Source organism: Nicotiana attenuata, chromosome 10 (assembly GCF_001879085.1).
Source record: "Nicotiana attenuata strain UT chromosome 10, NIATTr2, whole genome shotgun sequence".
In the NCBI taxonomy this organism is placed as follows: Eukaryota; Viridiplantae; Streptophyta; class Magnoliopsida; order Solanales; family Solanaceae; genus Nicotiana; species Nicotiana attenuata.
In genome coordinates, this window is record NC_031998.1 from 11190738 (window position 1) to 11205076 (window position 14339).

Sequence of the window (14339 nt, forward strand, 5' to 3'; positions counted from 1 at the left end):
AGTCAGGATGTATTCAGTATTTTTGCTTCGTTAAGAAACATCAACAAAACCGTAAAATGATTTTTCTAAAAGGAAAAAAGTTTTTTTCATATGAAAAAGTGGTTATTGTTGTACTAAAAAGGGGTGTTTCTTCAAGGATAACCAGAATATGATAACAGTGTTTGTATGAGTTGCTACAAAACCAATTTTAGAATTCGACATTTGAAAAATAAACAAGAAACTATAAGCATTTAGCAGAGTAAGAAATGTGTGGGGACTGGGGTATAGTGTGATACAAAATGTATCTGAACAAAATTGGCTTCATCCTGAGAAAAATCTTTGGTAATGTTACCTATATGATTTCCTATACATTTATAACATCCTATATAATTCTCTGGCTCTCTACACAGCTCTGGTCTGTTGTCTTCTGCTGCTATTTCTATCTTCAGATTTACACAATTCATTACCCTACCAAAAAGCTATCCCAAAATTTGCTTCAGAAATGATATTAAAGCAAGTTGTCACTCAAGTTTAATGCCTTTTGCCCTTGCTGCTTCTTTTACAGATTCTGAATTTCCTTCAGCCTCCGATAACTTGAGATAAGACTTCCAAAGCATTAAAGAGAATGGATATATAGACACAGCTCTCTTCAGCAATTTGACAGATAGGGACCGACAACCTGTAAGATCTTGCAAAATATCTGCAGCTTCTACCCATACATATTCTGGTGCCACAGGAACAGCCTGAAATAGTGCACTTATCAAGAGACAGCTTGCCCAAAAAGAGATGCTGCTTGGTACATTAGCAGTATTTGAGGTTCTGGTTAACTGCTTGCAGACAGTAATTGCCAGATGATAGTTGGAAGGAAGCACCAACATTAAGCTCTCAACCATGTCGACAAAATCAGTGACTTCATCTTTCTTTTCAGGTAAGAGAGATGGGCCATACCACGCTTCAAGAACTGAGTTCACTATGTAAGGCTTCAATGACACGGGACACAGCAAGTTGCCAACTAGCTGCCGGACTCTAGGCTTCTTGATTCTTTGGACGAATTGCCTGGATAATGGCTCAGAGGTGAGGGAAGCACGTTTATCAGCCAAATAGCCGCACAGAAGTTTCAATACTTGCCCATCATCGTGCAAATTATCTGCAGTCAAGAACAGGAGATGCTCTCTCACACAGTGACTGTAATTCTCAGCAGAAGCAGCCTCCAATGCCTTATCAATGGCTAATTGAGCTTCAGTATAGTCATTTTGTAATAGTTTATAGATGGAACAGTTCAGCAGCCCAAATACAATATCGTTCTTGCTAGAATTGGAAAAGAGAGCAGCAATATCAGATACTGAAGCAGACTGCGGTGAAGACCGGGAGTTGTCACTATCTACTGTTTCCAGACAACTATTTTTAGAATACCTGTGTTTCCATGAAGACTGGAACCATCGAGCCATTAATTCCTCCGCAAAATCTCTTTTGCAATCTCGGAGTGCACATTCAACATACTGGTTCCAAATACATTGCGCTCCAGGAACTTCATCATACCAGTTATCTAAAGCATCTTCAAAACCTTCAAAACTTCCATCTGCAAAATCATGCTCTGCCCGAGCTAACATCAAAACGAGTTCTAGACATGATGGATACAACTTGACATATCTCTCTAACAAATTTCTACTACATTCTATACCCTCAAGCACCACTATACATCTAACGTGATTGACAGAAAACAGGTGTGCTGCCCTGAGATTTGCTTCATCTTCAAGTGACTCTCTGTCGATGTACAATGCCAGAGAATCTACCGCTAATTCCATCAAAGAGACACCTCGTCGCTTCTCATCGGAGGTCAACTCAGCAGATGGCCAATCTATGGAAGAAAGTTCTTTCTGATATTCAAACTGCTGCACAATAGCATCAGGAAGTCTCCTGTACACAACCAAGTACACACAACAGAGCCAGAAAATACATTTATCAGAAATGGTTAAACATGTAATGATATCAGGAAGAGACGGTTTGAGTGGGTTATCAGATTTCTCTTCTGTGGGATATAGCTCATTGATTTTCTCAATGGCTTTAGCAACATTCTCAGACATGCACAGACAACTCATCATCTGCAAGAATATATCCAATATACAATCACTGGCACTGGCATTTACGTCAGATGCAGATGCATGGCGATACAGGACCAACAGTGCAGCATCATATGCAGCCAGCCTCTCCTCCAGCTGTGTTCGACTATTGATATAGAAAAGCCAGAGTACGTAAGAGCCTTCACTGTGCTCAACCTGGATTACAGAATAAGAAGATTTATCAGTACATATGTTGATAATTTCGTGAATCAAACACAAACTTACAAGTCAAAGTAAGACCTTGGGGCTTGGCTTGGCTGAAGCGGATTTAAGACAAGTTTTCAGGAACCCCAAGCCATTAGGATTAAGGGCTAGTACATAACATGGACACAGGGCCCTTAATGAAGTAAATCGAACTGGCGTTCTCAGATGCAATTAACAAAATATATAGCGCACCATCAGAGCCAATTATCTAACATGTTCCTATCCCTAATTATGTACAAATGTTTCTCAGCACATAGACTTCCAAATGGTATAAACATCTTGAGCCAACTCAAATATTCTGTTTTAACAGTAGAATTCCATGTAGAAATACTGCATACCGCACATTTGAACATATCATCCTTCCCAATAGACTTCTGACTGCTATAGTAAATTAACAGGTAAACAATCCAGAGAACTGCAGACATTGGATTAGCTTCCAAAGCTCGAGCAAGGAGTTCAAGAGCCTGCATGTTTTAGCAAAAATTAACACGAGTGAGATTACTGACCCTCCAAGTATGTAACCCATAATCACCACCAAAAGCATACCTGTATCCTTCCCTTGGGTTTATTAGCCTCCTGACTGAGATTAAGAAGAGCCATCTCTACAATCTCGTCAGCATCAGTAGATAGTTCCTTGCATGGATCCTGCAAGACATTCGAAGGTAAGTTACAGCATTAACAGCAGGTGGCAAAAGGACAGAAGCTATTTATCTGTGGTACAAATTTTTGTGGAGAAAAGAACAACTCCATTGGGAAAATCAAACTTCCATCGAAGAAGAAAATGAAAGGCTTTCATAAGGAATGACATGACATGTTTAAGACCACAAAGATTCAAAGAGTATTTTTGGTATGTATACACACCTTTAGTTTAAGACCACGTGATTCAAAAGTCTTCTTTACATTCTTAAACTTCGTGCCCAGTCAAAGTAAGACACATAAAATGAAGCGGATGGAGTATTAGGGAAGAAACCCCACGAAATTACAAATTCTGTCAATGGAGAAAGGAAAAAAAGAAGAAGAATGAAGACCAAATGCGTGGGAGGTAGCATGAAGGTGTTGAATGTGTGACTATCTCATCTCAGAGCTTAAGTTTATCTTCAACACGTCTCCTCACATGCAGGCTTGATTTCTTTCATGGGCCACATGAAAAATTCTTTTTCGGTAATGGGTGGTGGTGAGACTTGAACTCAAGACTGCTGCCTTCAACAGAAGGTCGAGAAAAACTTTGCTTGCTGCATAGCAAACTCGAATATATAGAAGGCAGGAAACAAGAAGGGATATTCCACCATTGAAAACTAAAATGGCAGAAGAAAGGAAAGAGCAGACTAGTGAATTGGGAAGTTAGAAAGAGTCACAGGAAAGGTCCTAGTAGCATGATATAAAAGGACAAAACCAATAACCCAAAATTTGCATTCTTTAAACAGATTCAGTTGTCTCAACTAATAATTACAAAGGTTCCAAAGGAAATAAAACATATTTGTTACCCAAAAAAACCAAAACGTATTTAAGTTACAGAGTTCGTACAATCACCAAATTTTTCTCATGAACAAAGACATTTTGGAAGCACCAAGGAGATGCAAAATAATTTCTCTTGATTCGTGTATTGAAATTAAAATTAATACTTCCGCAGCTTCAGTGGTATTTCAGAGGCATGCTAACTATAACAGTTGAAATTAAAAAATTAAAATTTAGCTTTTACAAAAGAGTTACATAAGAAGCTAAAAATCATCTTGTCTCCTTCCCTCTTCCTCCCCCACCCCCACTAATTACGAGAAAAGAACAGGTTGATTTGACAAACCGGTGATCCATTTCTGCTCTGAAAATAAAGTGATTGCCTATTCCAACCACCTTGGACCTCAACACGAGCATTAGTGCCATGAAATAAAGGCTCATCAGAGGGCAGATCGGTGTGTAGCTGACTTGAGAGAACAAAGGAAAGACTGAAGCACTTAACCCACAGTTGCCCGTATTTGGGACTTAGAATGGATTTACATGACTGTAGATCAGCTTTCAGACCATCCAAGCCAACCAAATAAGTTGGGGGAGCCAAACCAAGGCAGTCAAGTGACTTGGTGAGAGTTCTTGTGGAAGCAAATATCTGTCCTTCAGTTGGTGATCCAACCTTGTCTACAGAAGAAAAAAGTTATGAAAATTTGCATCATATGTTATGTCGAAAGGAACTATAAGATGTCGTATACACTTCAAACAGAAGATCCATACCATCATTATCCAATGTCATCTTCATTCTACTGCCAGAAGAGTAGTCTCTAACATGTTGCCAAGAACACTCATCATTGTTACATTTCCCCCGAAGTTCGAAGATACATAGTGGCCAAAGCGGGTCAATGGCAAAATCGCAAGTGTAAGACCCACTCTTACTGCCAATTAAATCCACTGAAGCCGCTTCAACTGGACCCGAACTTGAAATGCTTGGTATGGTTCCGCCACTGAAATTGTTTTCCCCCTGATCATGAGAAGTTTGTACACTGGAATTTCTAATCTGTAATTTGAGTAAATCCATGAAATCTGAAACTTTAAAGTGCAAAATAGCACTCTTCAGAATCGGATATGAGAAGGTGACCAAGCTTGCAAACTGAGATTTGTTGTCGCCTGTGGTGATACTACTATCTAAACAAATATTAGATGAAAGCGATGCAAAATTAGAACCAAACTTCTCATTGGTGCACTGATGATCCACTTCAACAGGTATCTTAGACATCGTACTCGTCATGTCACAGCCTAATAAAAAGTTCAAAAGGAAAGAGAAATCAAAAAGTCAGCTCAACCAGAATAAAGAATGTCACAATCTGAAATGATAAATTGCGACTTTCGTTGTTATATGACCTCCAAAAGAGAATGGATGACCTTCTAAAAGCAGAACTTCTCAATTACTATCGTGGATAATTGAAACGAAAAGTTCACAAAAAACAAGAAAGAAATTAATCACTCCTAATAATTGTTACAAGCGAATAATTCAAATACGTGTGCTCAGTCTTGCAGGAGGATAACATAATAGATTAAGATGTAGCACATTTATAAATAGGATTAGCTGAAATGGACGAGTGCTATGAGAGTATTATGCTATAGGAAGATACCAAGCAAAATGAAAGATAGTTCTATACAACGGTTGTGGGACGGCTGAGACCAACAATGTTATATAAAAGTGAATATTGGACCTTAAAGATCCAACATATCCACAAAACGATAGAGATGCTAAGATGGATGTGCTTAGGGATGGCAAATGGGCTGTTTGGGTTGTATTTATGCTGGTAAAGATGGGCTGACTCATTAAATGGGTCATTGCCCAACCCTGCCCAAAGTTCACTTGGGTTAAGATGGTCTGGGTCAAGATGGCTAAACAATGGGTTGTAACCCAACCCACCCAAATTGACCCAAATCTTTGCAATATTCTCAACTTATAAACAAACATATAATAAAAATTATCTTATATTATGGAATAAATGTCAATTCATGCCAAATGATTTCTTTTTTCAATTTGGATTTAGAATTTTATTTGATAGTTCTTCATCTTATAAAACTAACAAAGATCACAATAATAAAAAAGTAGTAAAATTAGAACTTCCCACCCACCCCAACCCCCATCCTACCCCCGAACCCCACCCCCACTTCTTCAACAATTTTTTTTCTTTTAATGATGTAGAAAAAGTATTTTCTTTCATTTCAATAAAATAAGTACTTTCTTTTCATGATGTAGAAAAAGTATTTTCTTAAAGGAGTACTTTCTTTTCATGTTGTAAAAAAGGTATTTTCTTTTGTTTCAACAAAAGTAGTATTTTCTTTTCATGATGTAGAAAAAGTATTTTCTTTTTCACAAAATGATACTTTCTTTTCCTGTTGTAGAAACATGATTGGGTCAAGATGGGCTAAGTAATGGGTCATAGCCCAACCCGCCCAATTTGACGCAACTTTTGTTCTTTCTTTTTAAAGATATAAATAAGCATTTTCAACCAAATATTCACAAACAAGTGTTCATAATTATTACATATTACAAGAAGATGAATTTTTCTAATTTTTACTATCACAAAATTTTATATTTCTTGAATTGTCCAAGTGACATTACTTCACTTAACAATTTTCTTTTTTTTCCATATAAGTACAATTTAAATAGCATAAATTTTCCTATAAAATTAATCTTTTCTGATATCATTTTCCAACTGATATGACAAGATTCCAAAAATTAGACAGCGGAAGTGATATCAAATAGTAATACTTTAGTATCGTTACTGGAGCTCACTTTGTTTAGCCTTGGTTTAAAGTTTGCGTACAAAGTTTGCGTACAGATGGGTTTAGTTTGGGCTGTCTCACGGGTTGACTTTGGGCTAGCTTTTGTCATGGGTCAAAATGGGTTATGCCCAAATCAACCCATCAGCAGAAATGTTTCCTGCCCAACCCGTTAAACACTGGGTTGGTTGGGCAGGTCATTTCGGTTTGGGCTGCATTTGCCAGCCCTACATGTGTTGTCATGTAATATTCGACAAGATTGGAAATAATCATATCCGACTAAGGTGAAAGTAACATACAGAGGATAAAAAGAGAGAAGTTTGTCTGAAGCCTGATATACTTTGACCATGTCCTATGTAAACCTTCAAATGCACTAACCAACAAAAGTGGTACTATGATGATTGAAGGTGCAAATAGTGGGGATGAGACAGACCTAAAATCACATGAAGTAAAGTGCCTCAAAAGATCTACAATCTCTCTCAAAATCATTGGATACTTAACTAAGAATAGAATGCAAAGTAAAAATTTAATATAGGCAATACTGACTAGTTGTGATTGAGGCATAATTAAACAACTAGTTTGGGATTCATATAGTCGACCCGTCAATAGTGTTGGGATTCATGCAGTCGGCCCTCAACAACCAACTAGTTTGGAATTGAGGCATGATTTAACGACTTCTCAGTGTCAATATCCTCGTAAATATGAGAGGAAGTTGCCTTAAATGGTTGTCCATAACATATATGTATTTCCATATGGACTAATCATAGTGTGACACTGATGATTAAAGGGGAAAAAGGAATGAAGTAGATTTAAAATCGATAGAAAACGATGTTGCCACAAAAGACGTATGGTTTATTGGAAATAATGCAGGCTTAGCTAAGAACATAACATGATGGAAATAAAATCCATATAGGCAATATCAACTAGTTTGCGATTAAGACTTAGTTATTATTATTACACTTGAATTAGGTCCACTGTTTAACACTAGTCTTTTTAGAAATTTGTATGTCAGTGTCAAAATAAGGTTGAGATTTCGAGAACCTTTGGCTTTAGAAAATTCTCAACTGGTCTAATAAATAAAGTATTTATTGGAATGAAAAGGACCCAAATAGAGAGCAATATACAGAGGATTCACATAATCGACCCTAACTAGTTTGGCATTGAGGTTGACAGACCGGTTGATTTGATATACATGTTTCATCTACAACATCCAATTAATTGTTGATTAAGTTCAGAAAGAAAACTGTGAAAAACATTTGAGTAGTACATGTATATATTATTTGTCACAGAATATAGTGCATCTTACTAGATCCATTTACTATATTCTTTTAGAAGTATTTCTTGTTTATCTAAAAGCATCACATCACCAAATAACCAAAAAGGTATTTTAGTGTTTTTTTCTTTTTTTGAGAATTTCTCATTTTCGGATCATATGCACGCATATTGCATTAATAGAGATAAGCTACTGCAGGGAAATATATCCACAAAGGAACACTACCTTGCAAGTCAGAACCTTGCTGTGGCTCATTCTCTTTCTCTGAATCGGAGCATAATCTATTGTCTATTACCACCCTTCCCGGAATCAAGTCAGAACCTTGCTGTGGCTCGTTCTCTTTCTCTGAATCGGAGCATAATCTATTGTCTATTACCACCCTTCCCAGAATCTCATCATTTTCTGCTCTCCCTTCAGCTACAGCTCCCAGGGTCTCTTGTCGGGTCACCTTCTGGCACAAAGTTCTCATCCTTAATCTTTCAAAGAGCTGAGAGCGCAAAGATGCTTCAAGGAGTAAAGAATCCTCAGAAATAGTCACTGCTGATTGCCCCTCTGATGCATTATTCATACTTTTCTCCATATCAACACTAGATTTTGCCTTTCCTTGATAGTCTGGACTGTTTTCTTGAGATCTATGCTCGGTGAGAAATGTCTCTTCGTCCACATTTTGAGACATAATAACATCCTCAGAAGGGGAGCACGGGTCATTTGCGTCATTATCTTCCTTATGAGGCTCGAATGTGATACCATCAGGCTCGGGATCAGATGCCAAATTGTAATGCTCTTGATCACTAGAGACATTTTGAAAAGCCACATTGTTTGGATGGATATTTAAATTGCATCTATGTTGATTGTTAAAGCCGAATGTAGGCTGTACTGCACAGCTTGAACTGGGAATCAAATGCACGTTAACATCAGAAATTGCAGGTACGGGGCCCAACCCAATTCCACTTTTGTCAGGAAACCCAGAAGACAGTAACAAATTTGGATTTCCCATCATAAGATCTCGAAGCTGGGCTGAATATTGTTCTCTTTTATTGTATAGGTGAGAGCATCTAGCATTAGCTTCAAGCAATGCCCTTTGAGCCTTTCGGTAAGATTTCAGAGCATTTCTTTCTTCAACCTCACACTTGTGCCGATATTCCTGAGCTTCTCCCAGTTCCTTATCATGAAATTCTTCTAAATGAAACAACGACTGTAAGTCTATGCTGCTACTCCCACAAATATTTAGCTTGTCACAGCTGTTCCAAATGCTTGGAAAGTTCGGAGATGTCTTTCACAAGGAGAAAAAGAACTATCAGAAATATGCAATTTTACACTTTAGTTTTAGAAAAAGGAGACAAAAAACACATGAAAGAGGAAGACAGAAAAAAACCGAAACATACAACATTGGCACCAAAATTGCCGCCTGCACCATGGGTCGAGGCTGCAATAACATTAGCATCTGGAGCGGGCTTCTGTGCACTTTCATTAGATCTGCCTAGATTGCTGTCACTTTCTGCAGTTACTTTAACATCAACACGCCCAGAAGTCACTTTCTTCTGTAAAAGAGGCTGTCTGCACTGATCACTAAGCTCAGTGACATGCTTGGTCTTGACCTTAGAATGAAAAAACGAAAAACATAACTACTATCCATGAAGAAGTATTATACTATAACAATCAAATGCAAATGAAGCTAACACAAGTTGACAAGAGACGACAGAATACCCGCTTTATAAGTTCATGGAAATTCGATAAATATGCAATATAAAGCTTGTTTTGACTACATATCCTCCATATAATTCCCTACGATATCACCATAATATACAGCTTAAACTATATAGATGACTAGGAAAATCAAGTGTTTCTACTTCGTATGATCAACCTTTTAGAAAAGAAAAAAGACATACTTCTCGGGAAAGGTATTTCACTTGCAAAATAAGTTTTGAACTCTGTGACTAGGCCCAATGCAGAAAGTAAAAAGCAATTTATATAGATCTACATTTTAGCTCCTTCAACTTAATGATAGTTCTCTGAACTAAATACTAAGCCTACTTACCCACCCCCACCCCCCAAAAACCCCCAGAAAAAGCAAAAGGAAAAAGAAAAACTGGTTAGGAGAACCTGATAATGTAACAGACTGAGAAACTACAAGCTCTATTTACAAGTCGTGTCTTTGATGCCAAGAGGAAACATTGTTGCATTGACGGGCCAATCACCAAAAATCAAACTGATGACTAATACTTATTCTAAGGCTTTTATCAGGCTCTATCAATGTTTTATCAAACCTATATTGAAACAAGCACCTTATACTTATAATATCTCTGTATGACACTTACATTAAGAATCTTTGAAAGGCTAAGATAGTTAACTCAATCCACTTATCGCAGAAACTTTATCTTCACTATTTTACCTCTGAAGAATATCGTCTTCTAATTGCAGTATGTGCAGTAAAGAGAGGGGGAAAACTTTTACTAAATGAAAGACTTTTGGGCTAGTGAAACTAGGTTCAAATGTCCACACAAAGGCTCCATGAGCCAAAACAATACTCAACCAGTCATTCAATGCCCATCCTCAAGGCTGGTGTAACACATTGACAACCAGATGGAGATATGGTGATATATTCAAGAATTTACCAATTTATTGGCAGCTTTACTTGCAACTTCTTTTGACAAATTGCTGAAACTCTGATTGTGATTCCTTACGGCATCTATACCTGTGGCATTAAGCTCATTTGAATTAGACATCCACTAATGTCATTAAAAGAAAGCTGCTCGTATACACAAAATAGAGTAATGAGTACCATCTTTCAGAGAGAGAGGTGGATTTGCTGAAGAAGCAGAGCCCTGATACTCATTTTGTTTCAGTTGTCCAGCAAGGACTGAGCAAGTTGGATATTTTTCCCCATGACTGCTATCATCAGCTCGTTCCAGTTCATCGGAATCCTTTAATGCACACCTTTCTGATCTTATGACCATAGACGTAATTTCTTGGGAGTTTGAGAAACCCCAACTCGGATCCTCTGAAACAATTTTTTGGCGTTTGTTGTCTGGTTCTTTTAGTTCTTGCAAATAATCATAAGTAGTTTCTTTGGATTCCCTCACCACCAAATTCCTTTTATTGACAAGATCTCTATCCCTACATGAAGCTGAAGTTAGGTTTTTGGTATTCTGAGATCTCTTAAGATTCAATTGACTCTCGCGAATCGCGATCAAGTGGCGCAAGTCATGCAATTCACTAGAATTCGAATGTACATTTGTTTTTTTCCTATGGTCAAGCATAGCTACTTTATTTGAGTTGTTAAAGTTTCTCATACTATGCAAGTGTCCAACATTTCCATAAGTGCCTCCTTTAATTTTGGTGAATGAAGACGCAGGCCCTTTTCTAGACATCAAATTTGCGTCCTTTCTAGTAATCTTGTGCAATTTATGAGATCTTCGAGGAGCAGGTGCTGGTGGTTTATTACTTCTATCCGCAGCCAAGGTTCGGTTTTTACTTACTGAGATTTTCTTCTGTCCAGAATTTTCACACTCACTACCACTGTCATCTGAGAAGCTTATTAGAAATGGCACAAAATGCTCTCGGTTCTTTTTAGAGCTCTTTGGATGATCTGATTCTGGAAGAGTTCCTGAAGGCACATCAATCGAGCAACCCATTTTGCTGGAAGAAGTACATTTTTCTGCAAAATATACAGGAAAACAAGACGCAACAATATAGCAAATAAGTCGCCGCACAGTTAGATAAGCGAGAAAAGTAATTTAAGACCTGACGAAATAAGAGGTAAGTTCCACAGATTAAAAAATGTGGAACTAGAAGAATATGTATTATAATCTCTTATCTAGTTACCCATCCTTAATGCATACATAAAAAAAAAGACTATGAATTAAGGAAGGAGAAGAGTTGTACCAAACGAACAAAAAACTACCAGAGTAAGTCAATTTTAGCATTCACACACAGAGAGTGAACTTAACAACGATGTGCATATATGCTGACGAGATGATTTGATCAAAAATTGTCAACAGCCATTCCTCGTAGGTAGATGAAACCAAGGGTTCAAAATATAAATAAATGTTTTAATACTCGAGCTTTAGGACATACCTGCCTGGGTATCCTGGGAATTCTCATTCACTGTATCAATGTGAACCTGCTGCTCCAGTGGAGCAGCACTGGTACTCGTAAGCTGATCGGTGGAACAAACATTTTGATCCTGTGGAAAACAATCTACAATCAACTCAAAACTGCTGTAGCTTACTAATCCAGAACAGCTTCTATTTGCCCCATAAAGCTTACTTACATATTCACCATAGCAGAAACTCACTAACAAATACAGTTCAGGAGGACTCAAAAGCAACACGAAAGTGAAAGAAAGGAAATCGAGGGGAAAAGTTTTACTTCTTAGGCAATAGCAACTAAATTCAAGAAGGTTAAGGAAAGACTATCAGGAAGAAATTGCACCCAATGGTGTGGCCTAGCGGTCGAATCTCGGAGGCAAGAAAACACTAGCTAATTTCTTCTCATCTGCCTACGTCATGGTAGACAGAGTTGCCCAGTATTTCTGCTGGTGGGAGGCTGGGAGCAACAAATACCCGATGAAACAATTGAACTACGCTCAATCTGGTCTAACCACCACCATCATTAAAAAAATGTAGAAAATATCTAAACCCTAATTAATCTTACAAAGACAAATTATTGAGTATTAGAATGAAAGGGTCCCAAATGTAAGGGAACAGAAATTGAGGATATACAGATTGGGATTGAGGTGTGGTGGTTGTATGTAGCGGTGTATTTTCTCAGCCTTTACACTTTGGGAAGTTAAATTGCAAAAACAAAAGCTTTGGTACACAAAATTATGCAAGTGTGCATCTGAAAAATGATGAATTTAAACATATACTTAATAAAATGAGCTGTATTATGAAGCAAAAGGAGTAAATTAATATCTATACATTAGAAATAGAGGTAAACGAGAGGGGTTTTACATACGCCGTCGTCGTATGAAGAGAGTTCTCCTTCTTCTCTGCTTTCTGAAGAATCGTTCTTCAGAAATGAGCTCTCTCCTCTTACTCCTCCTTCCTCACTAGGGTTTTCCATTGGGGGCTGTACTACGTTTTCACTCTGCTCGTCGATATTCTCCATTTCAACCCAAATCTCTCTCTCTCTCTCTCTCTCTCACACACACACACACACACACACTCCTCACGCGCGTATTTACGGAAAATGGGGAATCTGCTTCTGTGCAATGGCGGTTGTGGGGGACTCGGGGGTTGACGTAATTGCAGTCTATAATTGTAAGAGAATTCAGGTGGTACTGGTACCATTCTGCGGGTTTTAACCAAAATTGTCCATTCAATTTGGAGGGAATTTTGCAGTTTTAGCCTCTGAAAGATCAAATGAAATTACAATGTTCGTCCTTGTGATATCTAGTACTCCATCTAGTTAAAAATACGAATTGAATTCTTTACACATTTAACAAATTATTCATCGTTAAACTATTTTGTTATCTATCTTAATCAAAATCTGAAATGTCAGAACATATTTGACGATAATATAGCTTAGAAACAATTCTAATATAGTATATTTTTGTTTACCCTCAAAATTGGATAACAATTAAATTTATACGCGGTTTTAAGGATACGTGATCTAACTTGATACAAATTGAGAAAATCAGATTAATATTGAAATCAATAAACAAAAAGTAAATGCAAACCACACAAGTTGAACAATCTTGGCCTTGAAGGTTGGTCACTCTCGAGTCAAAAGTGCATTAATCGGTATCGGAACAGAATGATAAGATAATAAGAATTAGTAATAACAGTATATTGCTTTGGGATGCGTGTTACAATGCCTTTTACGAATAATCAGACCCCCTTTATATAGTAGGGGAGTCATACTTTAGATACAATTCTATCAACGGTGAGGAATCTCATGATTTGCTAATTAATTGATCTTTCATTGATACGTGCCGAGATTCTCAACGTGATATCCGATCGGTTGCGGATATTTCGGCCTTCCGTTATTCGGTCCGATAGTGTTTCCTCGAGCTTATTCGGAGTCGGGGTCGGTTTCGGAGTCACGGGATCGATGATCTTGGAGATGTATGTTGTAACTTCGTACCTTGGTTCGATGGAACCCGGGGTCAGTCTTCAACCTATCACGTTTCTGTCCCGATCTGTCATGCAATGGATGAGCTCGGTTTCGACCGTATACAAATAGTTCCCTCATTTTTCGGAGAGTAAACGACGAGAAACAATATGAGCCCTTGATCTTCGTCTCGATACTTCGCGCCAGAAACGACAAAACTGACGAAACGTCTCGTCAATAACGTCTTAATGGCATTAAATGTGCGTCAGTTGCTGGCCGGCCATTACAGGTTTTAAACCGTCGCTTGCAAACTATAAATACCTCCTCATTATCTCATTCAAACTTTACTTTCAAAACTTCTTCTACTCTTGTACTTAAAAAATCTTTGCACTCTCTAGTACTTGTACCCAGATTTCTTGAGGTTTTTGCAAGAACTCCCGTTTGTCTTTACTCCAAACCATCAA

The 14339-nt window shown here is 37.8% G+C and overlaps 1 protein-coding gene across 2 annotated transcripts; it reads right to left on the reverse strand.

The window, feature by feature from the left end:
• On the reverse strand, positions 210-13210 carry LOC109233004. Of its 2 annotated transcripts, XM_019398731.1 has the most exons (12): positions 12778-13210; positions 11896-12004; positions 10601-11476; positions 10434-10513; positions 9204-9416; positions 8044-9091; positions 4524-5042; positions 4102-4430; positions 2850-2948; positions 2642-2767; positions 1393-2255; positions 210-1287 (listed from the first exon to the last, which is right to left on the reverse strand). In XM_019398731.1, the coding sequence occupies exons 1-12, from the start codon at positions 12928-12930 to the stop codon at positions 501-503; spliced, it is 5202 nt and encodes a 1733-aa protein (XP_019254276.1). In that variant the 5' UTR covers positions 12931-13210; the 3' UTR covers positions 210-500. The 2 variants fall into 2 exon arrangements, with proteins under 2 accessions (XP_019254276.1, XP_019254275.1); XM_019398730.1 differs by having other exon boundaries at positions 210-2255.